Raw genomic sequence first — 24,207 nt, 5'->3', positions numbered from 1 at the left:
ATTTTTGATACTTTTTCCAAACGTTTTTGGCATTTTCTTCGACATTTTTGTCGACCAAACTGTAAGTGAGAAGAATATATGAGACATGTAATAATACAGTCAAAGATATTTGACTTTTCCCGTGACATAAAAGCAATAAACTCTATGTCTGGCCCTTGGTATGATTCTCATTTTTTAAGTGTGGCCCTTAGGGGAGTTGAGTTTGACATCCCTGCTCTACCTTAATGACATTAGTAAAGTAGGGTTTTTGTGCCTGTTTTTGTGCCTGTACACACACACACACGTCGTTGTGTGGCAATAAAAAATTGGAGTGCTGTCCTAGTACCTTTATCTATGATTATTCACTTTTAGGATCCAGCACCAAGCCTTCAAAGCTTTCTATGTCAGTGTCTATGTCACACAGCAGAGTATTTGTATTTGGTTGTTTTTTGTTTTGCAAGTATGTTTTTGTTTGCTGTGCTTTATTTATTCCTGATTTGTCAAATTTTTTACATGTTTATTAATTTTATTTCCTGTGCTTTAATTATTGATTATATTATTTATATGATTCAATTTCTGTTTGCATGTTTACTAGTTGCTTTTGTGATTGTTTTGGTTTGTAGGCTATAACCGTTTTTTTTTTGTGTGTTTCTGCCGTAGTGCACCTGAATTGACAATGGACAATTACCCTGATTGAGGACCTAAACTGACAACCTAAGCCATCAATAAACAATTTTGGGGCAAGGGAAACACGCTGATGGAGAAGGAGAAACACGTTGATGAGGAAATGAGAAGGACAAGAAGGAAGAAACACACTGATTTGATCCTACTGTTGTAGCCACCCACTGGCGACGGCTAGAGGGAGCTGTTGGATGCCAGATGAGAGTTCCATGACATGGAGTGTCGCTCCATGGGAGTGACACTGGGAGTGTCCTGGGAGTTCTGGAGCAGCTTGGAAATTAGTGTTTTACCGTAACAATTCAAATATCATAGTAGTTAGCGTTTTTAACCGTCTACTGGTAGAGTTTTCTTGTCATAGAGTTGCCGAAAAGGAAGCAGTGCAGCGCTTTGAAGAGGACAGGTAAAGCCGAAGCTCCGCTCGCCACTAAACTGAACTGATACAAGACGACAAGGCAGAGAAAACGGACCTTTGCGGCTGCACCTAGAACATAACCTAGTTGAGCTTCACCACTTTTTTTATGGACTGTTAAACTTGTCCTGTGTTAAAATAAATTATTATTTTATCATACCCTGTCCTTGTTATTGATCATTTGGGTTGCCATGCTTTGCTCTCCATTGTATAAAAGAGCCTATAGGCCTACCAAGTAAATGTTTTATAGATTTTAAGAGTTCCTATAGTCTTTCGTAAAACTAGGCGTTGTTGGATAACATTTAATGTAAATCTGCCATGCCATGCACCTTGGCACCCTGACCACATCTACATGAGTTGAGTACGTCCAGTCCAATTTGTAAAGTATTAGATTAGATTAGATTAGATTCAACTTTATTGTCATTTAGCAGAGTAATGAAAATGCAGTCGTCCAACCAGAAGTGCAAAAGAAGCATTAAATACCAAAGTGCAGGTTGAGTACAGTATTCTGTGCAGTTATGTACAACAGTGTATAGTTAGATACATACAGGTTTTCCAGATTACATGTCTACAGTGACAGTATAGAGTGCAATCCAGTACAACCCAGTCTACAGTCTTTTCACATGTTTCAACAGGTATTTTCTGACATATATAATGTGATAAGAATGAAATCACTGATTTTGCTTCAACTGGATTTTAAATGGATGTTGTTTTCTCGTTTTCAAGTAGGTAGCCTACCTTGTTAAAACTGCCGCGACAATTTTTAGAAGTCGACAGGCCAAAAAGAACATTAATCTCGCGCTAAAAAAATTGACACCGTTAAAATCGGTTTGCGTTAACGCCGTTAATAACGTGTTTAACTGACAGCACTAAAAAAATGCCCATGTCCACCTGCTGTTGCAGATGGCATTGTGCAGTAATGTCAATGCTACTACTTGTGGCATGGTGTGTGTCAGTGCAGCATAGCGAGCCTTGTGTAATGGACATTTCTGCTGCAGCAGCATTCTGATAGTTACAGTAGCCTACATAACATGTTGTCCTCTGCATCACCCTGCAGGCAGGGCTGCCCAGGATTGAATAAAGACTCATTGCTTCTCCTTGGCATGGTAGAGCGCTTTCATGACAATTGTGATTGGTTTAAAGAAATGTGTGTGGACTAGCCAGACCCTCCTCCGCTGCGCTGTGGAGGAAGGTCTGGCAATGCGAGACTACCCCAAACCATAGACTGTCTAATATTAATGGACAAAGCATCCGGTTCGGCGAAGTGCTGCAAATGCAGAAGTGCCTTAAACCTGCATTCTATCTGAATTCCAGCAGGGGGCAACACGTGTGGTTGCAAAAGGAGGTTGGTTTCTGTAGAAGTCTATGAGAAAGTAACCCACTTCTTAGGTTTCAATCGCTAGTTTTAAGTCTTCTGCAATACAGAATGATGTTAATTTTTTTAATTACGGTGTCGTTGATTTAAAATCGGCGATAAAGCAGAGGGTGTTTTAGGGCGTGGCTATGATGTGATTGCCAGTGAAAGTGTGTAACGTAACGTAGAGTGTAAGGGCTCCTCCCTCACTCCTCCCTCTCGTCTAAAATCGTCACATCCGCAACCAGGATGGCTGTGCCTGTAACGGCAAACTCGACGACTCATAGCAGATCTCCACAAACCAATGGGTGACGTCACACATGCTCCGTTCATTAATATTATACAGTCTATGCCCCAAACCCAGCCAGATCAAACCCCAGTGCAGGGTGCTAGCAACGCTAACGGCAAAAACAGAAAGTGTAATGATCCATCGGGGTGGTCCGAGAACAGAGCATATCAGACACTGGCCGAATCGAGCCACTACAGCGGCCAACTGAAGGTCTCAGCTCCTCCCTGGAGCTGCCACCGGGGGCCAACAAAACCCCATTCCCCCTGTTGCTGAAAAGAAATCTCAGATGTGACACTAACATGCGAAATATATTGTGATATTGTGGTTTTAGCTGGCCAACGTTAAATTGCTTGATTGCTAAGTTGTCACAGCTACCCCTCACGAATGGAATCTAAGTAATTATATGGGAAACGCTGTGGCTATTTCATTAGAATGACATGACATGACTAAACATAACCTGAATAAGACTTTTGAAACATTGTTCGTTTAAGCCCCTCTCCCAAAAAAGCCCAGTCTGTTCTGATTGGTTAGCGTTTATAGGTCTTCCGCATCTGTTGCTCTCGCTGTCTCTGTACTGTCCTTAAAGGAGAATTCTGGCCAATTTTTACGTTAATCTTGATCGCTATAGTTACGCAAGTACTTTCGATAGAAAAAACCCCGACCCGAATCAGTGCAGGTAACACGGAGAAGCTGCAGCTACGTACTATAAGCGTCCCCTGAGCTAAAACGGCAGTGGTCGGGGCAAGTTTTAGAGTACCTTTGTGCCTCTTAACAGACACAAAATGCAATTAATATGTCTGTGCCACATGAACAGGGCCCTTACGTGTCAACAAGATGCGTTTTCAACTCAGACATTGTTTAAATTCACCTACCCTGGTCCCTGTCTCGATTCTTGCCGGTAGCTAGCTTGCCCTCCTAGCTGATAGCCGTTAGCTGCTAGCTGCCGTCTGGTGAGTGTATTCAGACAGGCTTCTGTGATAATCATCCCAATAACAATCCATGGAGCAGCGGTGGGGTGGCTATGTCCTCCAGAGGACAGGTCATGTCACGTCTTGAAGTGTATTCCCCCCTAAAAAAAACAGTAGTGCGGTAGTAGCTGTTAGCTGCTAGCTGCCCTCCAGTGAGTGTGTACAGCCAGATAGCCGTTAGCCGCCGCTCCATGGATTGTTATTGGGATGATTATCACAGAAGCCTGTCTGAATACACTCACTGGACGGCAGCTAGCAGCTAACGGCTGGATCGATACAAGGACCAGGGTAGGTGAATTTAAACAATGTCTGAGTTGAAAACGCAGCTTGTTGACACGTAAGGTCCCTGTTCATGTGGCACAGACATATTAATTGCATTTTGTGTCTGTTAAGAGGCACAAAGGCACTCTAAAACTTGCCCCGACCACTGCCATTTTAGCTCAGGGGACGCTTGTAGTACGTAGCTGCAGCTTCTCCGTGTTACTTGCACTCAATAGGGTCCGGGTTTTTTCTATCGAAAGTACTCGCGTAGCTATAGCGATCAAGATTAACGTAAAAATTGGCCAGAATTCTCCTTTAATTGCAGCCTGGGACTGACCTGCAATGAACCCCCCTTTTCTCTCTCTCTCTCTCTCTCTCTCTCTCTCTCTCTCTCTCTCTCTCACTCACTCACTCACACACTCACACACACACACACACACACACACACACACACACACACACACACACACACACACACACACACACACACACAGCCTACTCACATGTTCAGGACTAATTATATAGTTTATGCATTTTTAGTATTGTATCTTCAGTGAGGTTTTTTGGCCATCATTTTTCTTTTTTTATGTAGCAATAAGTCATTTAAGCTCACACTTGATGCTGATTTTATACTAACTGTTATCATCTACAAACATTTGTGTTAATTTTATTTCATTTGCTTGGTTTTTAATGGATGCTTAATTTTGACTAAAGGTGTAATCACAGCAGACATTTTCATTTCTAACACTGTCCTCTAGTGGCCAAATACAGACTGACAAGTGGAGATTGTCTCCACTGTCTGAAACCAGGCTGGAAGATTCTGCAAGCTCATGTATTATTTGCTCTGGCCTTGCTGGTATGGAATGTCATTTTATTCAATATTTAATAAATCAATAAATACATACAAATATGCCTATGAAATACATCCTGAAATAAATAAATAAATGAGTCAATAAATATATAACTACTTGTAAATATATACAGTATAAGTATATAAATAAGTCAATATAGTTAAATGAATAAATGTTGTACTTTTATTTATTTCAGGTGACTTTTATTTCATAAGTCCACATTTACTTCATAAAGTAACGAATAACAATAACTCACCTTACTGTAATTGAGTAGTATATATTTTTCTATATATCTACTTTTCAAAGTATGTTTTAGAATCATTACTCTTATTGAAGTATTGTACATTGTCTACATTTATTATCACATCCATTACTGAGTGAAAATAAATAAAAAATTCAAGGAAAAAATTGTGCCTGGAAACTACTGCAGTTTGTGTTCACTGGTGCTAAAACAACAAGATGGATGGAGACGGACAAGTCAGACAGCAGGGGTGCAGACCAAGTTAAAAGCAAATTTTGCATATTTGAGAAACCACTTTGTGAAATAAAGAAATACAAGTCCCCTGTAATAAATAAATGTGCACTTATGAAATTAAAGTCCCTTGAAATAAATAAATGTAAAACCTAGTTAATAATAATTTATTTATATTTATATACATGTATTGAATTACATTTACATTTATTTTGATATGTATTGCCTCGTTTATTTATTTCACGATATATTTAATAGGCATATTTATTTATTAAAACTATAGCGCACAACTATTTTATATTAATAAACGTCCGTTAAATTCAGGTCTGGCGTGATAGAATAGTAATACTGAAAAATTAAAATAAAACACAACAAGTAGGCCTATGTCAGTATTACATGATTTATAAGTTTTAAAAGCAAGATTTTTTTTTCTATCTTGTGCGTTTAAAGACGCAGGGGCGGGGGTGGAAATTGCGCACGCGCTGTGTATTGTAAACCAGTATAAAGTTTGCAACAATGATTTAACGCTCAGTCACAATTTTAAAAATAAAGTAGCCTTACCTGTTTTAACTTGATTATGGACATTAAGTAGGCCTATTAGAATTATTGGAAGAATTCATTTTCCGCAAAAATATCCTCGGCAATATCTTGTGCGAAATGTAGATGTAGAAACGCTATCAGGTGAGCGTGCCACTGCACGCACTGACGCACCACCTCCGTCACACGTGGTGTAGTCTAATGTATTGTAGTGAGTATACTGTACTGTATATGTATGGGCTTATATGGGCCAGAATGGACCGTGGGTGGAAATACCTTTATTTAGCCTATGCGAAGAAATAAAATACAGATGACAATTCAAAATATATCAAAATTATAATAGAAAGTACGTTGTTACGTGCACATTTTTAAGTGGGTATATGGAAATCCTGGAGCTTTCTTAGTGGGTATACTGCGTATACCTGCGTATCACGTAGACTACACCACGTCTTCCCTGGGTTTTATTTTGAGAGGACTAACCGGATGCCGTGCATTGTATCATCGTTAAAGTGACAGTGGTATGTGTAGAACGCTGTAACGCAGCAGCTGTTACCAGCGTCACTATCTAACGGAGAGAGACAGCTGGAGCTCGGGTACCGTTAACGACGGGCAGTGGTGGTATAGAATCCTTTTTTGTCCCAGTTGAACAGAACAAAGCCGGGATAGGCCTACAGGGTGACGGAAATCATGGGAAATATTCCAGGGCAGTGCGGGTACAGCAGCCGTGGAGAATACAGCTCAATTGTTGACGTAAATCAGGGAATTTAGCTAACTGCTGACGGCAAAAACCACAAAACACATCGGGCCACTCTTTCTTCATCTCCACCATTTTGGTTGTCAGTGATGGAGCACCTCCGGACTCCCAAGGTAACTGCACTCCGCATTTCAACACCAGTGACATAACCTCGCACGTTCTGTCCTTCGTCTTTGTTTCTCTTCTGCTGATGTGCCCATTCTTTTAGCTATTTCTTCAATGACACGCTAGGTCCTTCTTCTCCTTCTATAACGTTATGTATCTCTCCATCTTATCTCTCTCTGCCTCCGTTGCATGGCACAGTATTGATCAATAACTGCGAGGCATCTCAAACCTGACGTCTGTCTATTATGTGACAGTCTGCGGCAAGACGTTGTTTGATCACACTGAAATCGGATATCATGCTAGCAGTAATGTGACATTTTATGGCGCCGTGTTCCTAAAACCCCTTTGTGTCAAAGACGGTATAGCTCAGTTTATTTTCAGCCAAACAAAAAAGTTACCGTTACCCACCAGGAAACATAAAATCCCGCGAAGATAACACGATGTGTCCGATAAGATAATGGACATATCCCTGACGTAGCTTTAAACACACCTGGCTCATGTGGCTGTCATGATGATCATGTGATCTTATTGCCAACAACGTATTTTTTTCAATATTTATATTACTTATGGACTATGAATAATGTAGTATGTGTATGTCCAGGGCCTTGTTTTTTTGTTTTGTTATACAAGGTTAATGTTTAAATGTGAACTGTCACTGTCTAAATAAAATGACATTACAGTAATACTGGTATATGATATTCTGATGTAGCATTGTGCTGGTAACCACCATTTTCTTCCTGTCTGCCAACTTGCCACAGGCACACAGGCCTCTGGACCCCATCCTCCTCTTTACCACATCACTATGGTCTGGCAATGTTTATAAAGGATATAAATAAGTTAAGAGGGCACGCAAAGTATGCAGAATCTGTAATGATAGCAGTACTGCAGTAACAAATCCTCATTACTAGTTCTTGTTCTTTTTATGTGCCAGCGCTTACTAAATGACCTTTGAGCTCAGTGAACATCGTAATCTGTTGAGTCATGCCAAAGGTCACTGTGAGCTGTTGTTACAAGTTTGATCTGTGTATTTTTCCATCTCTGATATTTTGTGTGTGTGCCTCGGGTAGGTGGAAAATGTGCGCTTCCTGGACCGGTCGTCAGGACAGAGAAAGGCCAGCATTGGGACTCTCTACCTTTCTGCCACACACACCATCTTTGTAGAGAGCAACCCTGAGTCACGCAAGGAGACATGGGTAAGCTGGAAGCAGGGTGCTGCATCAACATCACCCTTGAAAAAAAACACAGCCTAAAGCAGTTCAAGAAATGAAATAATCCCTGTGAAACACACTGGCCTCAGTGGTAGCCTTTGGTCTTGCAGCCACAACATGTCATTCTACAGTACCTCCTTTTCTGTTTTATTAAATGTAGAGTTGCCATAATCAGCAGCACCAGCAGCCGTAATCCTGTAGCCACAGTGCGTAATTGTTTTTTTGTGAGATATGCAACGCATCTAATTATAACAATGCGTAAATGCACATAGTAGCAGCAGCCGACAGCAGCTCTGTTCTGCTCTCTGCTCTGTTCATAGTAATACTTTTCTCATTAATTATACCTTATTTCACCAACAACACTTCGACTATTAATCAGAATGTTCATTTTTATGACTCGATCCATAGATAAACTGGTTGCTGGACGCTGAGTATCGCTGAACCCACGGATGGAGCTACCACATTGACATGAATATTGCGTTTATGAAGCTTATCCCATTTTTGATTTTGGGATATGATGTTTACATGGCACACAGAGAAATCAGGTTATTCATAGCTCCGTACAGGCTTGTACAGCTGTCTGCTTTGAGCGCATCCATCTCTCTCTGTCTTACAAAACGCTTCAGTAAAATATTCTCATGATGTGGTCATTATGATATGATAAAAGTACGCTAGAAGCACACTCTCATACACATTACATATTATAAGAAGGGCTGATTTTGGCCGCTTCGGCGGGCGTTTTTTGTGTGTACTATGAAATAGAATCCTGCCGGCACCACTGGCCATAATGACAGAGCACTAAGAAGCTGGCCAGTTTTTGAGAGTTGGTATTACCTCATCACTGTTTGTGATAACGGATTGTGCGAGTACTGAGTTTCCAGTCTCAGGAAAGAAAGATGCTGCCTTTTCCCATTTCAAATCTCCTGCAGGATGTGGTGGTGGAGGACACTGCCCTGTCCCTCTGGACCTGACTAGATAAAGCAGGCATCTGGGGGTGTCAGTTTTCACCAAACAGGCACAGACTGTGTTTACTGGATTAGCAGGAACAAAGAAGACATATTCCAATTAGCCTGTGTTAAAGAAAATGATTGCTAAAGCAACTGTCTTCTGTGAGAAAAGCCCAGGAGCTTCCCCATAAACTGATGTTGACATTCCTTCCTCAATTAGCTCACAAGACATATTACACAATACTGTAATGTGACTCGAGTTGTAGCTTTTTTTATGGTGCTGATATCACTAACTTCTGTACACACCATTAAAAGCCTCTCCTTAGTTCTTCACAAATGATCTGATTGAGAAAATGGAACATTGTGTGTTTTTGTTTGTTTGTGTGCACCTCTTAATGTTGGGTAAAGAATTTCCACAGTGGTTAATAGGACAGATGTGTGTGTTTAGGTGTTGCACAGTATGTTGAGCAGTGTGGAGAGGCCAGCCACCATCCCCGCAGGAAGTCAGCTGATCCTGCGTTGTAAGGACTTCCGGGTCTTCCAGATCCTCATTCCACAGGAGAGAGACTGTTTGGACGTCCACACCTCATTGGTCAGATTGTCACGGCCAGGTGTGTGTGTGTGTGTGTGTGTCTGGCAGGGTGTCATGAACAGGTGTGGTATTGTATTGCTTTTATGTTAAAAGCATGTAAGATACTGATTTAAAATTATTCTCCTCTCTCAGAAAAGTACAGTGAGCTGTACTGCCTGTCCTTTAATCCCAATGTGAACAAAATGGAGAGAGAAGAGTCCTGGAACTTCATAGACCTCATGGCCGACTACAAGAGGATGGGAGTTCCTAATAACTTGTGGGTTGCTACAGCAGCCAACAGCGAATACAGGGTCAGTCTGATGTGACTTGTGCATAATGTGTAGAAAAAAAGTGTCAGGTATTTTTCAAGAGGAATAAGACAACCAGTCAGTTGGGGAGTTTGTATTTTTTTAAGTGATAAGATAAGGGGTAACTTTATGCTAAATAATGAGGAAAGATATTTCTCTCATAAAACAGGAAGGAGCTCTCCTCCTCTACTAAAGCTATTACTCTAATATACTCTATGGTTTTTTTGTTAAAGGGTAACTTTGTTTTTTTTCAACCTGGACCCTATTTTCCTGTTTTTGTGTCTAAGTGACTGATGGGCAACAATCGCTGCAGTTGGCAGCGGTGAAACAAGCTACAATGTAAGTTAATAGGGCAATTGTCCAACTTGTATTTACGTTTACAAAAGTGCTTGTTTTGCCACTGACAGACTCAGATTAATATTCTAAGTGTCTGACAACATTATGGAAATTATTTCTAAGGAGGGGGACTTTTCTGTTAAAGAGTAAGATCCTTTTTTTAAATGTAAAAACATCCGCCAAATTGCGTTCACTAAAGCCACCAGACTCCATGTAAATAAACAGTAATTTTAGCATCGCAAAATACACTTCATTCAAAGTCGACAGAAACAAAATAAAGCTATGAAAAGCCGTTTTGGGGTCGTCTTTCCACTTTTCCAACCATCACAACTTTAATTTTGGTTGAAATAAACACATAGTTTACTGATTTACATGTGAAAATATGCTGGCTCTATACACGCTAAAGTATTTTTTTTTTTATTATTATTATTAACTTTTTTTTTTTTTGGGGGCATTTCTGCCTTTATTGGATAGGAAAGCTGAGACATGAAAGGGGAGAGAGAGGGGGGAAGACATGCAGGAAAACACTGGTCGGCCGAACCCTGGACCCTCTGTGTCGAGGAACAAACCTCTGCACATGTGCACCCGCTCCACCAACCGAGCCAACCGTCCACACAAAGTATTGTTTTTTTAAATGGAGTCTGGTGGGTTTAGCGCTAGCGACCTCAGAGCTGTTTCTGGTTAAACAGAAAGGTCTTAAAGAGGTTTTAAAAAGGCCTATCTCTGTAGGGAACCTTTCCATAATGTTGTCAGAATAATAATCTGAGCCTTTCAGTGGCAAAAAACAGCACTTTTAGTGGACCAAATTGACGATGCACATTTGCCTCATAGGGTTACATATTTGTCTGTGGCTGCCTGTTACAGTGTTCACACTTAATACTGGACCAATTTCAAAGATTGTTGTTCCTATGAGACACAAACACATAGGAAAATAGGGTCCAGGTTGAAAAAAACAGTAGTTACCCTTTAAGTACAGTGAATATTGCCTTGTTTTCAGGCCATTTACAAGGTCATAGATAAGTCACTACACCCCTCCTTTCAGCACTGACTGCTTATTAGCAGCTTCCTTCTCTAACATCATGAGCATACAGATCCTCTCAAAGCAGGACCACAGAGCTTAACTCACATTTTTAATTGGACAGCAGCAGTGTGGGGCCAGCCCTATAAACGCGAAAGTCTGTCCCTGACTGACTGAGTGAGTGATGAAGTTACATCATTGGTCAGTCGAATGGTGGCACTTCCCCACTGAGTCTTTCAAAATGTATAGGCATGGCAGTGTTTCCGCTGGTAACATTTCGCCATGGCGATGGTATTTCCCAAGGAAAAGAAAAGCAGACTAGAAGGACACTCAGAGAGTGCAGACCTCCTCCTTTTTTATGATATGCAAATCTGCATGTGCAAAATATATATATGTCTGGATATTAGGGCTGGGCAATAAGTCAATATGATAATTTATCGACTTTCACTGGAATCATATTGTAATGAAATCATACATCGAGATATCATGACATACAATTACGTTGTCTAAATTGATAATAACATACTAATATACTACTCAAGAAAATCTGTTGTGAAACATTTCGAGGGAATAGCATTTGAATTATTGCAGATTTGTTTTAACATCACACTATTTTTGTGCATGCATGTAAACATAGTCAGTATATAGCTGGAAAAAGTTTTTTTTAATTTTTTCTCTATAATTTCACTTGAAACTGTTTACCACATTATTGATGATTATTTATCTAAAATCTTATTGTAAAAAATATTTTGTGAAAGCATCAATAGTTAACCGTACAATATCGTCGCAATATCGATGTATTTGGTCAAAAATATTGTGATATCTGACTTTCTCCATATCGCCCAGCCCTACTAGATATATTTCCAAAACTACTAGAATTATGTCAAAATAGGGTTGTGCTTAGCTGAAGCCTCATCATCATCTCAGCTTATTATAGCTAATAAAGGAATAGAAAAAGAGTAAATTCCTAATGATCCAGAGTTCTCCAGGGCCTGCTAGCGTTGCTAGCCCTGTGGTCTTGTTCCTCGCTCCTGCAGACAAGTTGTTCCCAGTTGGTAACTTAACTCAGTCACCCCAGCTTGTTACTTGAGGTAAGTTAACCCGAAATTATACAACAAAACTTTAAATATTATCTGTTATTGAGATTATAATACAAGCTTAAAAATGTTTTAAAAACTAAAACAAGAATTAGCTAAATACAGAGTACTAGCTAGAGCACCTGCGGTCTCTCTTCCCCAACGGTGCAACGGTGCCTCTGCAAAATAGTCTTGGGAAGGAACTTGTTTTGGTGGAACGTTGTGTACGTTCAAAAGTTGTTTTAGTCATGCAACAGAAATAACCCTCATGCGGCAGAATTTCAGGCGGCACCTGAACAATCCTGGAAGTGGAACTTGATGGATATAGACTAGGTTTGCGCTGGCTGAATTCGAGCAGCTGCAGCAGCTAATTAAAGGTCCCCTCCACCGGTCAGCTACCACCACAAATAAAATCTAATTCTGTGGGAAAGCCATAGATAAACTGGTTGCTGGATGCTGAGTATCGCTGAACCCACGGACAACTACCATGTTGTTTGAATCGTGTGTGTTAACATGGACATGAATATTGCGGTTATGAGGCTTATCCCGTTTTTGATCATATTTGTGATATGATGTTTACATGGCACACAGAGAAATCAGGTTATTTATATCCGTGCAGGCTCTCTCTCTCTTAAAAAACACTTCAGTAAAATATTTTCATGATCTGGTCATCATGATATGATAAAAGTACGCTAGGAGCACACTCTCATACACATTAAATATTGTAAAAACAGCTGATTTTCGGCGCAGTAAACCGCTTCAGTGGGTTCTTGTGCGTACTATGAAATAGAATCCTGCCGAAGCCACTGCTATAATGCACAAAGTTCCTCAGAAGCCTGTCAAATGCTGGTAAGTGTAGGAATTGGATAGAGGGGGGGACACAAAGCAGCAGAGGTACCATTCAGGGAATGTATACTACCAACGGAAAAAAAAAATAATGTTAAAACATGTGTCTGCCCTCTCCCAGGTGTGCGATACATACCCATCAGAGCTGTTTGTTCCAAAGATGGCCACACCCGCTATCATTGTGGGCAGCTCAAGGTTCAGGAGTCGAGGACGATTTCCTGCTCTGTCATACTTCCACCAGGACACATTGGTCAGTGTGAATATAGGTTTTGGAAGATTGGACTGTTAACTTACCCTTTAAGTAAGAATTGAGTAGACAATGGAATTATCTACATACAGTGGTGTGAAAAAGTGTTTGCCCCCTTCCTCATTTCCTGTTCCTTTGCATGTTTGTCACACTTAAGTGTTTCGGAACATCAAACCAATTTAAACAATAGTCAAGGACAACACAAGTAAACACAAAATGCAATTTGTAAATGAAGGTGTTAATTATTAAAGGTGAAAAAAAATCCAAACCATCATGGCCCTGTGTGAAAAAGTGATTGCCCCCTAAACCTAATAACTGGTTGGGCCACCCTTAGCAGCAACAACTGCAACCAAGCGTTTGCGATAACGTGCAATGAGGCTTTTACAGCGCCCTGGAGGAATTTTTGGCCCACTCATCTTTTGCAGAATTGTCCTAATTCAGTTACATTAGAGGGTTTTCGAGCATGAACGGCCTTTTTAAGGTCATACCACAACATCTCAATAGGATTCAGGTCAGGACTTTGGCTAGGCCACTCCAAAGTCTTCATTTAGTTTTTTCTTCAGCCATTCGGTGGTGGACTTGCTGGTGTGTTTAGGATCATTGTCCTGCTGCAGAACCCAAGTTCGTTTCAGCTTGAGTACACGAACAGATGGTCGGACATTCTCCTTCAGGATCTCTTGGTAGACAGCAGAATTCATAGTTCCTTTTATCACGGCAAGTCTTCCAGGTCCTGAAGCAGCAAAACAGCCCCAGACCATCACACTACCACCACCATATTTTACTGTTGGTATAATGTTCTTTTATGAAATGCAGTGTTCCTTCTACGCCAGATATACTTGGACACACACCTTCCAAAGAGTTCCACTTTTGTCTCATCGGTCCACAGAATGTTGTCCCAAAAGTCTTGGGGATCATCAAGATGTGTTCTGGAGAAATTGAGACAAGCTTTGATGTTCTTTTTGCTCAGCAGTGGTTTTCTCCTTGGAACTCTGCCATGCAGGCCATTTTTGCCCAGTCTTTTCCTGATGGTGGAGGCATGAACGCTGACCTTAACTGAGGCAAGTGAGGCCTGCAGTTCTTGGACGTTGTTGTGGGGTCTTTTGTGACCTCTTGATGAGTCGGCGCTGCGCTCTTGGGGTAATTTTGGGCGGCCGGCCACTCCTGGGAAGGTTCACCACTGTTCCATGTCTTCGCCATTTGTGGATAATGGCTCTCACTGTGGTTCGCTGGATTCCCAAAGCTTTGGAAATGGCTTTATAACCCTTTCCAGACTGATAGATCTCAATTACTTTCTTTCTCAATTGTTCCTGAATTTCTTTGGGTCTCGGCATGATGTGTAGCTTTTAAGGATCTTCTGGTGGACCTTACTGTGTCAAGCAGCTCCTATTTAAGTGATGCCTTGATTGTGAACAGGTGTGGCAATAATCAGGCCTGGGTGTGGCTAGAGAAATTGAACTCAGGTGTGGACAACCACAGTTATAGTATGTTTTAACAAGGGGGGCAATCACTTTTTCACACAGGGCCATGATGGTTTGGATTTTTTTTCTCCTTTAATAATAAACACCTTCATTTACAAATTGCATTTTGTGTTTACTTGTGTTGTCCTTGACTTTTGTTTAAATTGGTTTGATGTTCCGAAACACTTAAGTGTGACAAACATGCAAAGGAACAGGAAATGAGGAAGGGGGCAAACACTTTTTCACACCACTGTAATCCAAATCATATGCTGGAAATTTTTTTTACTTTTGACCTTTCTACTGATGCAAGGGGAATTAATCTTGAAAAGATCTGTACTAATAAAATGTTTATTGAGATAATGATAATGCTGTTTGATTGTCATACAGGCAGCAGTGTGCCGGTGTAGTCAGCCACTGTCTGGCTTCAGTGGACGCTGTCAGGAGGATGAGATGATGCTGCAGATGCTGATGAAGTCCAACCCTGGCAGTGACTACATCTATGTGGTGGACACCAGGCCCAAGGTAACAATCCCCCTCCCACACGCGCACACACACACACACACACACACACACACACACACATAAACAGCTCCCAACACATCCAAGTTTTGCCACAGTAAATAATATATACTATGAGCCATGTATATGACCTAATATTCTCATATAAAGTGTGTGTGTGTGTGTGTGTGTGTGTGTGTGTGTGTGTTGGTCCAGCTGAACGCCATGGCAAATCGAGCAGCAGGTAAAGGCTACGAGAACGAGGACCACTACACCAACATCAAGCTGCAGTTCATTGGCATCGAAAACATTCATGTTATGAGAAGCAGCCAGCAGAAAATCATCGACGGTAAGAAGTGTGTGTGTGTGTGTGTGTGTGTGTGTGTGTGTGTGTGTGTGTGTGTGTGTGTGTGTGTGTGTGTATGTACAGTGGGGCAAAAAAGTATTTAGTCAGCCACCAATTGTGCAAGTTCTCCCACTTAAAAAGATGAGAGAGGCCTGTAATTTTCATCATAGGTACACTTCAACTATGAGAGACAAAATGAGAAAAAAAATCCAGAAAATCACATTGTAGGATTTTTAATGAATTTATTTGCAAATTATGGTGGAAAATAAGTATTTGGTCAATAACAAAAGTTGATCTCAATACTTTGTTATCTACCCTTTGTTGGCAATGACAGAGGTCAAACGTTTTCTGTAAGTCTTCACAAGGTTTTCACACACAGTTGCTGGTATTTTGGCCCATTCCTCCATGCAGATCTCCTCTAGAGCAGTGATGTTTTGGGGCTGTCGCTGGGCAACACGGACTTTCAACTCCCTCCAAAGATTGTCTATGGGGTTGAGATCTGGAGACTGGCTAGGCCACTCCAGGACCTTGAAATGCTTCTTACGAGCCACTCTTCGTTGCCCGGGCAATGTGTTTGGGATCATTGTCATGCTGAAAGACCCAGCCACGTTTCATCTTCAATGCCCTTGCTGATGGAAGGAGGTTTTCACTCAAAATCTCACGATACATGGCCCCATTCATTCTTTCCTTTACACGGATCTGTCGTCCTGGTCCCGTTGCAGAAAAACAGCCCCAAAGCATGATGTTTCCACCCCCATGCTTCATAGTAGGTATGGTGTTCTTTGGATGCAACTCAGCATTTTTTCCCCTCCAAACACGACGAGTTGAGTTTTTACCAAAAAGTTCTATTTGGTTTCATCTGACCATATGACATTCTCCCAATCCTCTTCTGGATCATCCAAATGCTCTCTAGCAAACTCCAGACGAGCCTGGACATGTACTGGCTTAAGCAGGGGGACACGTCTGGCACTGCAGGATTTGAGTCCCTGGCGGCGTAGTGTGTTACTGATGGTAGCCTTTGTTACTTTGGTCCCAGCTCTCTGCAGGTCATTCACTAGGTCCCCCCGTGTGGTTCTGGGATTTTTTGCTCACCGTTCTTGTGATCATTTTGACCCCCATGGGGTGAGATCTTGCGTGGAGCCCTGGATCGAGGGGAGATTATTAGTGGTCTTGTATGTCTTCCATTTTCTTATAATTGCTCCCACAGTTGATTTCTTCACACCAAGCTGCTTACCTATTGCACATTCAGTCTTCCCAGCCTGGTGCAGGTCTACAATTTTGTTTCTGGTGTCCTTTGACAGCTCTTTGGTCTTGGCCATAGTGGAGTTTGGAGTGTGACTGTTTGAGGTTGTGGACAGGTGTCTTTTATACTGATAACAAGTTCAAACAGGTGCCATTAATACAGGTAACGAGTGGAGGACAGAGGAGCCTCTTAAAGAAGAAGTTACAGGTCTGTGAGAGCCAGAAATCTTGCTTGTTTGTAGGTGACCAAATACTTATTTTCCCGAGGAATTTGCAAATAAATTCATTAAAAATCCTACAATATGATTTTCGGGATTTTTTTTCTTTTCATTTTGTCTCTCATAGTTGAAGTGTACCTATGATGAAAATTACAGGCCTCTCTCATCTTTTTAAGCGGGAGAACTTGCACAGTTGGTGGCTAACTAAATACTTTTTTGCCCCACTGTATGTGTGTGTGTCTAGAGCAAATGATACAAAGATGCAGCGTGAGATGGAAAAAGGGAAACATTGAAGTTATCACATAGAGCTGCTATCAGTAAATACAAAGACTTCTTGTGATAGCATATCTTCCTTTTTTCCTGTGTGTGTGTGTGTGTGTGTGTTTGTGTGTGTGTCTCTCGCTCTCTCTCTCTCTGTCTTCCATGCAGTAGGCGAGATGAGATCTCCGTCCATGACTGACTTCCTGTATGGTCTGGAGAACTCTGGTTGGCTCAAACATATCAAAGCCATACTGGATGCCGGGCTCTTCATAGCCAGGGTGTGTACACAGACAGACACAAACCTCTACACAGGCAGGCGCTCAGACGGATGCATGCACACCCACAGCAACCACAAACATTTTAATCTGTGTATAACTCATGAAAACCCAGGTGTAAATACCACAAGGAATCATTGAAGATCTTGTTAAGCTTTTGAGATAAACAACTGGTTACTAGGTTTTGATGTATCCATTAATTGTTTATTTAAGCTGGAAGCCCCCACAACACAGCTGCTTGGTACCTGCTGTTGTTTAACTGCTCTCTCTCTTTCTCTCTCTCTCTCTCTCTCTCTCTCTCTCTCTCAGGCAGTTGCTGATGAAGGTATCAGTGTGTTGGTTCACTGTTCAGATGGCTGGGACAGGACAGCCCAGGCCTGCTCTGTAGCCAGTATACTGTTGGACCCATATTACAGAACCATCAAAGGACTCATGGTAACACACACAAAATACTGACAATTTCTTATTCTTATTCTAAGACCATATCAGTTCGTATTTCTGATGTGATCCACCTCTTAGCCCAAAATGTACAATCACTGTAACATCTTGAAATATGATCTGCTGAGCTGGGAAGACGGGATACACTATGCAGACTCTATTTTGGTCTATACAATCCTCCATGGACTCACCCAACCTCTGCTAAAGGATTTTATAAAGAAAAACTCAAGTAGGTCGACTAGAGCATGCTCTAGAGATGACGGTGTAGTCCCTTTCAGGAAAAGTGCTTTTGGGCAGTCAGTGTTTTCATATCGAGCGTCGCAGACCTGGAACACAATACTTTGACAAAGTGGATGACGCACTCACCACTTGTCCCTTAGTGCTTGTTTACATTTGTCCACATTTATTTTACACATTGCTCTAGTTATTTTCATATTGTATTAATTTCACACACAACCACTGTTTTGTTTCAGTTAGATTTATTAGGATGTAGGTTTCAACAGTTCATTGTTTTTTTCTTCATACTCAGACTTCTTTGTTCCTTTTGTTTGGTCCACCATGCAGGAATGTTTGGGGAGGAGCTGCTCAGCATTTGGGTTTGATTTATGGTAATGATGACATCACTGACATCATGAGACAGAACCAAGTCTTGGGGGTTTTCTGTGTTTAGTTGTATTTCATTTGTTTGGTTAATGCATTGATTGGAATGGAAGGAGTAATGCCCCTCATAAAGTTTTCTTTATTTGTGTAATTGAGTACAAACTGTGTCTAGCTCTGGCCAGATTTTGGTAAAGTTAGAAATGTTTGGTAGACTCACCACTAGGGCTGGGACAGTTACCGCAACACCGCGGTCACGTGACATCACAAAAAAAAGAAGAAAAAAAAGCTGCAGTGTTTACCATTGCACATTAGACTAGCAGCTAGTGGAGTTTCCTTCTGTTTATAGCTTTATCCCGATAAAACAGCACGGTTGAATTACAGCCTGCATGCACGTTTCGTAGCCTAAAACAGAGTGGCTTATATTGGTAGAGAGATCAACAAGTTAGCGAACTGCCGAGTCGCCCTCTCTGCTCTCTGTCTGCTCAGCTGCTAGACGGGCTGCACTCGGCATTGTCGGCAAACTATTGTATTTATATTTTACTTTATTGACAATAGAGCTTTCTGAACTGTCTGTGGAATGGATCAACGGAGAGGAGAGAAACCAGTGTGGCCCTAAATGACAGCAAAACTCAGTAAAGACTCTCACATTGAGCTGAAATGGAAACACTGTGCTGCAATCTTTTCATACAGTCTATGGCTGCAACATATGTTGTAAGGTTTAAGCCAACGTTTTTTTGGGGGTGACGCCATTCACTTTACCGAGAAGCTCTAGCTTGTTGTTTTATTGTTCACTTTTAACTCCCTTTACATCAACTTTGCTAACCTTTTTCCTCTCTCTTTTCCTCACAGCGGCACTCATGCGCTACTCTCCGTTACCGCTCGCTCTCCTTGCGCGACCACACGGACACTGACGTCACTCACTTAAGGCACCCTGTCATTCTCACTCTAATTTACGCTACTCTCGTAAGGGGGTTGCGGTTAACCGCCATACCGTGGTAAGAAACAAACTATACCGTCACAGCCCTACTCACCACTGGAAGATAGTGCTGCGGTCCAGAGCTAATTGAGAGCCATATAAAGGCAGTGGCATTTCCCAGCTCAGAGTTAGAGGGAAGCTGTGCTGATACAAACACATGCTTAGGAAAGATTGATCGAGTAGTTGTACAGAGAAAAGAAGCCTGCAGGCCTATCTTTTGACGCTACACTGCTACAATGCTACACGACCAGTGTTGGGAAGGATACTTTCAAAATGTATTCCTCGACCTAATTGCATTTAAACATACTACATTTATACACCAAAACCTACAATAGGCCTAGCTAGGCTACATGCAGAACATTGTATGTTATTTCAGAAGTGAAAGAATGGTGGAAAAATTGTGGATTTGCTTTACCCTGAGCTCGAGGAGAAACCTCGCTTGTCTGCTACAGATCCACTCATAGCCGGCTGATTCGCGCGATTGACTGACTCACGCGAGAACTCATGAGTCATGGAGGACTCATGAGTTCTCGAGTGAGTCCCATGGTCTGCGAGCTTGCAATGTTTCCGGCTCTGAGTCTGCGGGTCGGGAAGTTCCTATAATCTGTCTCGGACTGTCTCTCTGCTCGCTCAGTCGTTTGAGTTGACATGTGGAGTTGTTGTTGCCTACGAAATTGTAAGTTATAAAGCTTTTGGCAGCTAAGATGGCTCGGACTAGTAGTAGCTAATGTTGCAAGAGGTTTGTGTGCGGCGCTGTTATCATTTTAATTAATGACAATATAATTATAGTAGGACTCAACTGATCTGAGTTATTGATACTAGAGACTCATGAGTCAATTGAAAGACTCGGGTGCAAGATCCGAGTGAATCACGACTCAAACAGGTTTAGTGGCTATACGCTTGCATATTTACATAAATGTTCATCAATATGCACTTCTTATTTTAAATTAATACATCTTAAATCTCTACCCTTCCTTCCTACCTTCATTCCCTCCTTTCTTCCTTCATTCCCTCCTTTCTTTCTTTCCTTCCTTCCTACTTCCTTTCCTTCCTTCATTCCTGCCATCCTTCCTTCCTTTCCTGCTTTATATTTCCACCTCTTCCTCTCTTCTCTTCTAGGTGCTGATAGAGAGAGACTGGGTTTGCTTCGGACACAAGTTCTCCCACAGGTAATTAACTTTGGAATTAGGGCTGTAATGATAACTCCTTTTTGTTGTGCGATATATTATCCCAAAATTAATTGTGATGAATGATATTATTGTCATTTTAAGGACCATTTTATGCCACTGATTACATAATGACAATATGACAATATTATAGCAAAATAATGCAAGCACACTCTTTCCAAGCTCAAAGAACATTTCATTCTTAAAGTGCTCATATTATGCTTTTTGGCGTTTCCCCTTTCCTTTATTGTGTTATATATCTTTTTGTGCACGTTATAGGTTTACAAAGTGAAAAAGTCCAAAGTCCACCCCAAAGGGACTTACCATCTTCCAGAGAAAACACTGTTCACAAACAGCTCTGTTGTAGTCCAGCATTTACTTCCGTGACGAACGTGTGTCACTTTGTAACACGTTATAATGCTCGCCTAGCTGCTAGCATGGCATTGCCTCATACTCTGCAACTGACAAGCTAGCAGTACTTACTTCGCATGTGCGACTCCCAACAAAGATGGTACAGAAGTAAGATGTCTCACTTTGTAGCTAAAACAGAGAGTTCAACACACAGGGTGAAAAGAGGAGCTGCAGCAATGTGCAGTACAACAAATAAATGGTGTTTTCTGAAAATTAAACCACATAAATCTATTCTGGTACAACCTCTAAATACAATTATGAACCTGAAAATGAGCATAATATGAGCACTTTAAGAATATTTAGACATTGGAAGAGAATGTCAAAAAATATATCCTAAATAAATAAAACATAAATAAATAATAAATACACATTTGTTAACAGAAAGTGCTGTAGTGGCAGAGTAAAGGGAGATGTCTTTTATCGCCTTCAGAATGTCTTTTACTTTGTTGTACAAAGATGGGATGGCAGTTTGGGAGATGTATGTTTTCTTTGGCAAATCGTACGGTTTGTCAAAAGTTTGCAGCATATTTTTAAATGCTGGTTTTTCGACCGTGTTTAATGGCTGCATCTCTTTGGCTATATAGGGAGTTATGCAATCTGTGAGCGTGCGCCATTTCGTGCTGTCACGTTTATATTTGCACTGCCGGGAAAAAGCATTTGTAACAGATAACTGTCTGGAAGACCCCTCTCCACCTCCAGCTGCGGTTGTTGTTCCCAGGTTGAAAACTGGGTGGGATGGTTACGTTTTAGGTGAGATTTTAGGTTAGTTATGTTGCCTCTTTTCACTGCCACTGTTTTTAAACAAAATCGACATACTGGCTCATCCACGTTAATTGGCTCACCTCTCTCATTCGGCTTAAAGCCAAAATGTTCCCAAACCGGAACTGAAGATTGCGGCTTTGTAACAAAGTCCATTGGGACTTATTCTTCCTAACTGGTCACGAAACACTATAGGGCCTGCAGTGGGTTCACGTCTTCTCTTGACCTGTCGCTATCCGCTCTGTGTGTGTGTGTGTGTGTGTGTGTGTGTGGAGTAAGGCATGGATACATGACCCGAGCCCGACGGGTCCCGACGGTACCCGATGGGCCGGGTTCGGACAGATATTTAGAAATTATGGTCGGGTTCGGGCCGGGCTCGGTCACATCAGCGTGAAAAGACATTTGTTGTAAAATGGTGCTGCGGCTCCTTTAAGAGAGCTCATGTGTCTGTGTGTGTATGTGTCTATGTGGAAGCTGGTCAGAAGATTGATAGAGAAAGAGGAGCAGATGTGTAAATGCGACCGGAGCAGAGTTATTCATGTTATAACGGCGGCCCTGGAGGTACCAAGTCTCCCCTGGTTTTCTGATCACGGTCAGAAACGAAGCAAGCAGTGAAGGTTAACACATTGAAGATTTTAACAGCTTATTAACGTGAGCTTGTTGCCCCGTGTGCGCTGATGCGCTCATCTGTTGACATTTCCGAATGCCTTACTACAGTTGCTTAATAAAAGCTTTCCACATAAAAAACCTTCTCATACTAATGACACATGTATGCCTACATGTGTCATTAGTATGAGAAAAAAATGAGATTTTAACGGTGTCGGGTTCGGGTCGGGCTCGGACATAAATCTCTTGATGCCTGTCGGGCTCGGGCCAGGCTCGGTCACGGTTCTGTCGGACGCGGGCCGGGTTCGGACAGAAAAATTCGGCCTGATCCGGACTCTAGTGTGGAGACGCTGCCTGAGCCCCGAGATGACAGAGGCGGCGCGATCGACTAAAATGTTGGTAATATTCATTTGCATGTCAAAATTGCTTATTTTCAATTATAAAAATAAGCAATTGCAATATATTGCGTCACCAAGAGCTACCGAGATCATTTCCATATATCGTGTGATAAGTCCATATATTGACTATCGCAACAGGCCTATTTGGAAGTCTGACTTAAACACACTTCAAAAGTGTCTGCAGAGCAACACCATTACAATACTTATGTGTATTTTATTTTGTAAGACAGGGCCAACCATAAATGGGTCAATCCCATTTTAAATGCTACAATAAAACAAATTTCAGGACAATGGATCCAAAAATTTGTTGTCTCTTTTGGTTAGTTTGGTGTCTGTATAGATGAGTAAAGCCCAGGTCAGACCAAAGATTTGCAACGAGACGAGTTGAAACTTACTACGCGCAGGTCTGCAATGTTCTGAAACCTGCTAGTTTACACTGCTAGTTTACACCAATGAGACGAGACGGTGTATCATGTCCAATCGAGTTACAACAACTTTCTGTTTCATGACGTAACATCCCGGTTCACCATGCAGCCATGGCCACGCCCTTCAACAAAAAATCATGATCTTCAAATTGAAGCATCGTCAAGGTCAGTTGAGGGACATCAAAGTGTAAAGACTGTAACTTCCTGTTGCCAGTAGGGGGCGCTATGACTATAACTCAGTGTAACATGTACATGTCTTCAGGCCAGGACCCTTATCAACCTTGAGCAGTTTGGGGCAGATTGGACAATGTACAGTCTAGTCACAAACTAGTTCCTGTTTGGCGAGGGAACATCGAAATTTGCCCCCTTGGAACGCCCACACCGTACGATAAAAAATGAAAAGCTTTGCAATTTAGCTTTGCCCAGGTCTTTAGATTGTACTGACCAATTTTCGAGTCAATCGGGTTAAATCTGTTGGAGGAGTTTTTAGTTTTTAGCAGGATGTCCTTATTGAATCGTTTCTCAGTCTTTTGCAAACTACTTCCGAACTTAATGGGTCCGTTAAGTTTGAGCGCACATGGGCGCTTGCGTTACAGGAAAAGAAAAGAGGAAGAGGAGGTGGGGTTTTGTTCAACATTTCCGACAGCATTTGAAGGCAGCTTCATTTAACCGGAAAAAGAGAGTAAGAAAAGAGATCAAGCTGTTGACCGTTCTTTCTTGTTGGAGGAAATAGTCACCTGTTGTTACACAAACTCCTGGGCAGTTCAGTGCTTGTGTTTTGTTTTTTACCTTTATACAGTGGTGTGAAAAAGTGTTTGCCCCCTTCCTCATTTCCTGTTCCTTTGCATGTTTGTCACACTTAAGTGTTTGAACATCAAACCAATTTAAACAAAAGTCAAGGACAACACAAGTAA

At 41.5% G+C, this 24,207-nt stretch overlaps 1 protein-coding gene across 5 annotated transcripts in view; it reads left to right on the top strand.

Moving 5' to 3' along the window:
* The first annotated feature begins 6,065 nt into the window (after positions 1 to 6,065).
* mtmr7b (myotubularin related protein 7b) overlaps positions 6,066 to 24,207 on the top strand; it is a 46,714-nt gene continuing 28,572 nt past the window's right edge. For 3 of the 5 annotated variants that reach the window (XM_078266998.1, XM_078266990.1, XM_078266982.1), the window contains exons 1-10: positions 6,067 to 6,668; positions 7,728 to 7,853; positions 9,264 to 9,426; positions 9,540 to 9,697; positions 13,092 to 13,220; positions 15,062 to 15,196; positions 15,389 to 15,521; positions 17,408 to 17,517; positions 17,824 to 17,949; positions 20,648 to 20,697. In XM_078266998.1, the coding sequence (XP_078123124.1) occupies positions 6,645 to 6,668; positions 7,728 to 7,853; positions 9,264 to 9,426; positions 9,540 to 9,697; positions 13,092 to 13,220; positions 15,062 to 15,196; positions 15,389 to 15,521; positions 17,408 to 17,517; positions 17,824 to 17,949; positions 20,648 to 20,697 (1,154 nt within the window). In that variant the 5' untranslated portion in view covers positions 6,067 to 6,644. Of the gene's footprint in view, positions 6,669 to 7,727; positions 7,854 to 9,263; positions 9,427 to 9,539; positions 9,698 to 13,091; positions 13,221 to 15,061; positions 15,197 to 15,388; positions 15,522 to 17,407; positions 17,518 to 17,823; positions 17,950 to 20,647; positions 20,698 to 24,207 lie in introns of all 5 variants that reach the window. The other 2 variants (XM_078267008.1, XM_078267017.1) reach the window with 2 other exon arrangements.

The sequence above is a fragment of the Sander vitreus genome, chromosome 2 (assembly GCF_031162955.1).
Source record: "Sander vitreus isolate 19-12246 chromosome 2, sanVit1, whole genome shotgun sequence".
Lineage (NCBI taxonomy): Eukaryota > Metazoa > Chordata > Actinopteri > Perciformes > Percidae > Sander > Sander vitreus.
Note: the sequence above shows the minus strand (reverse complement) of the source record. Positions and strands in the feature narration are given on the sequence as shown.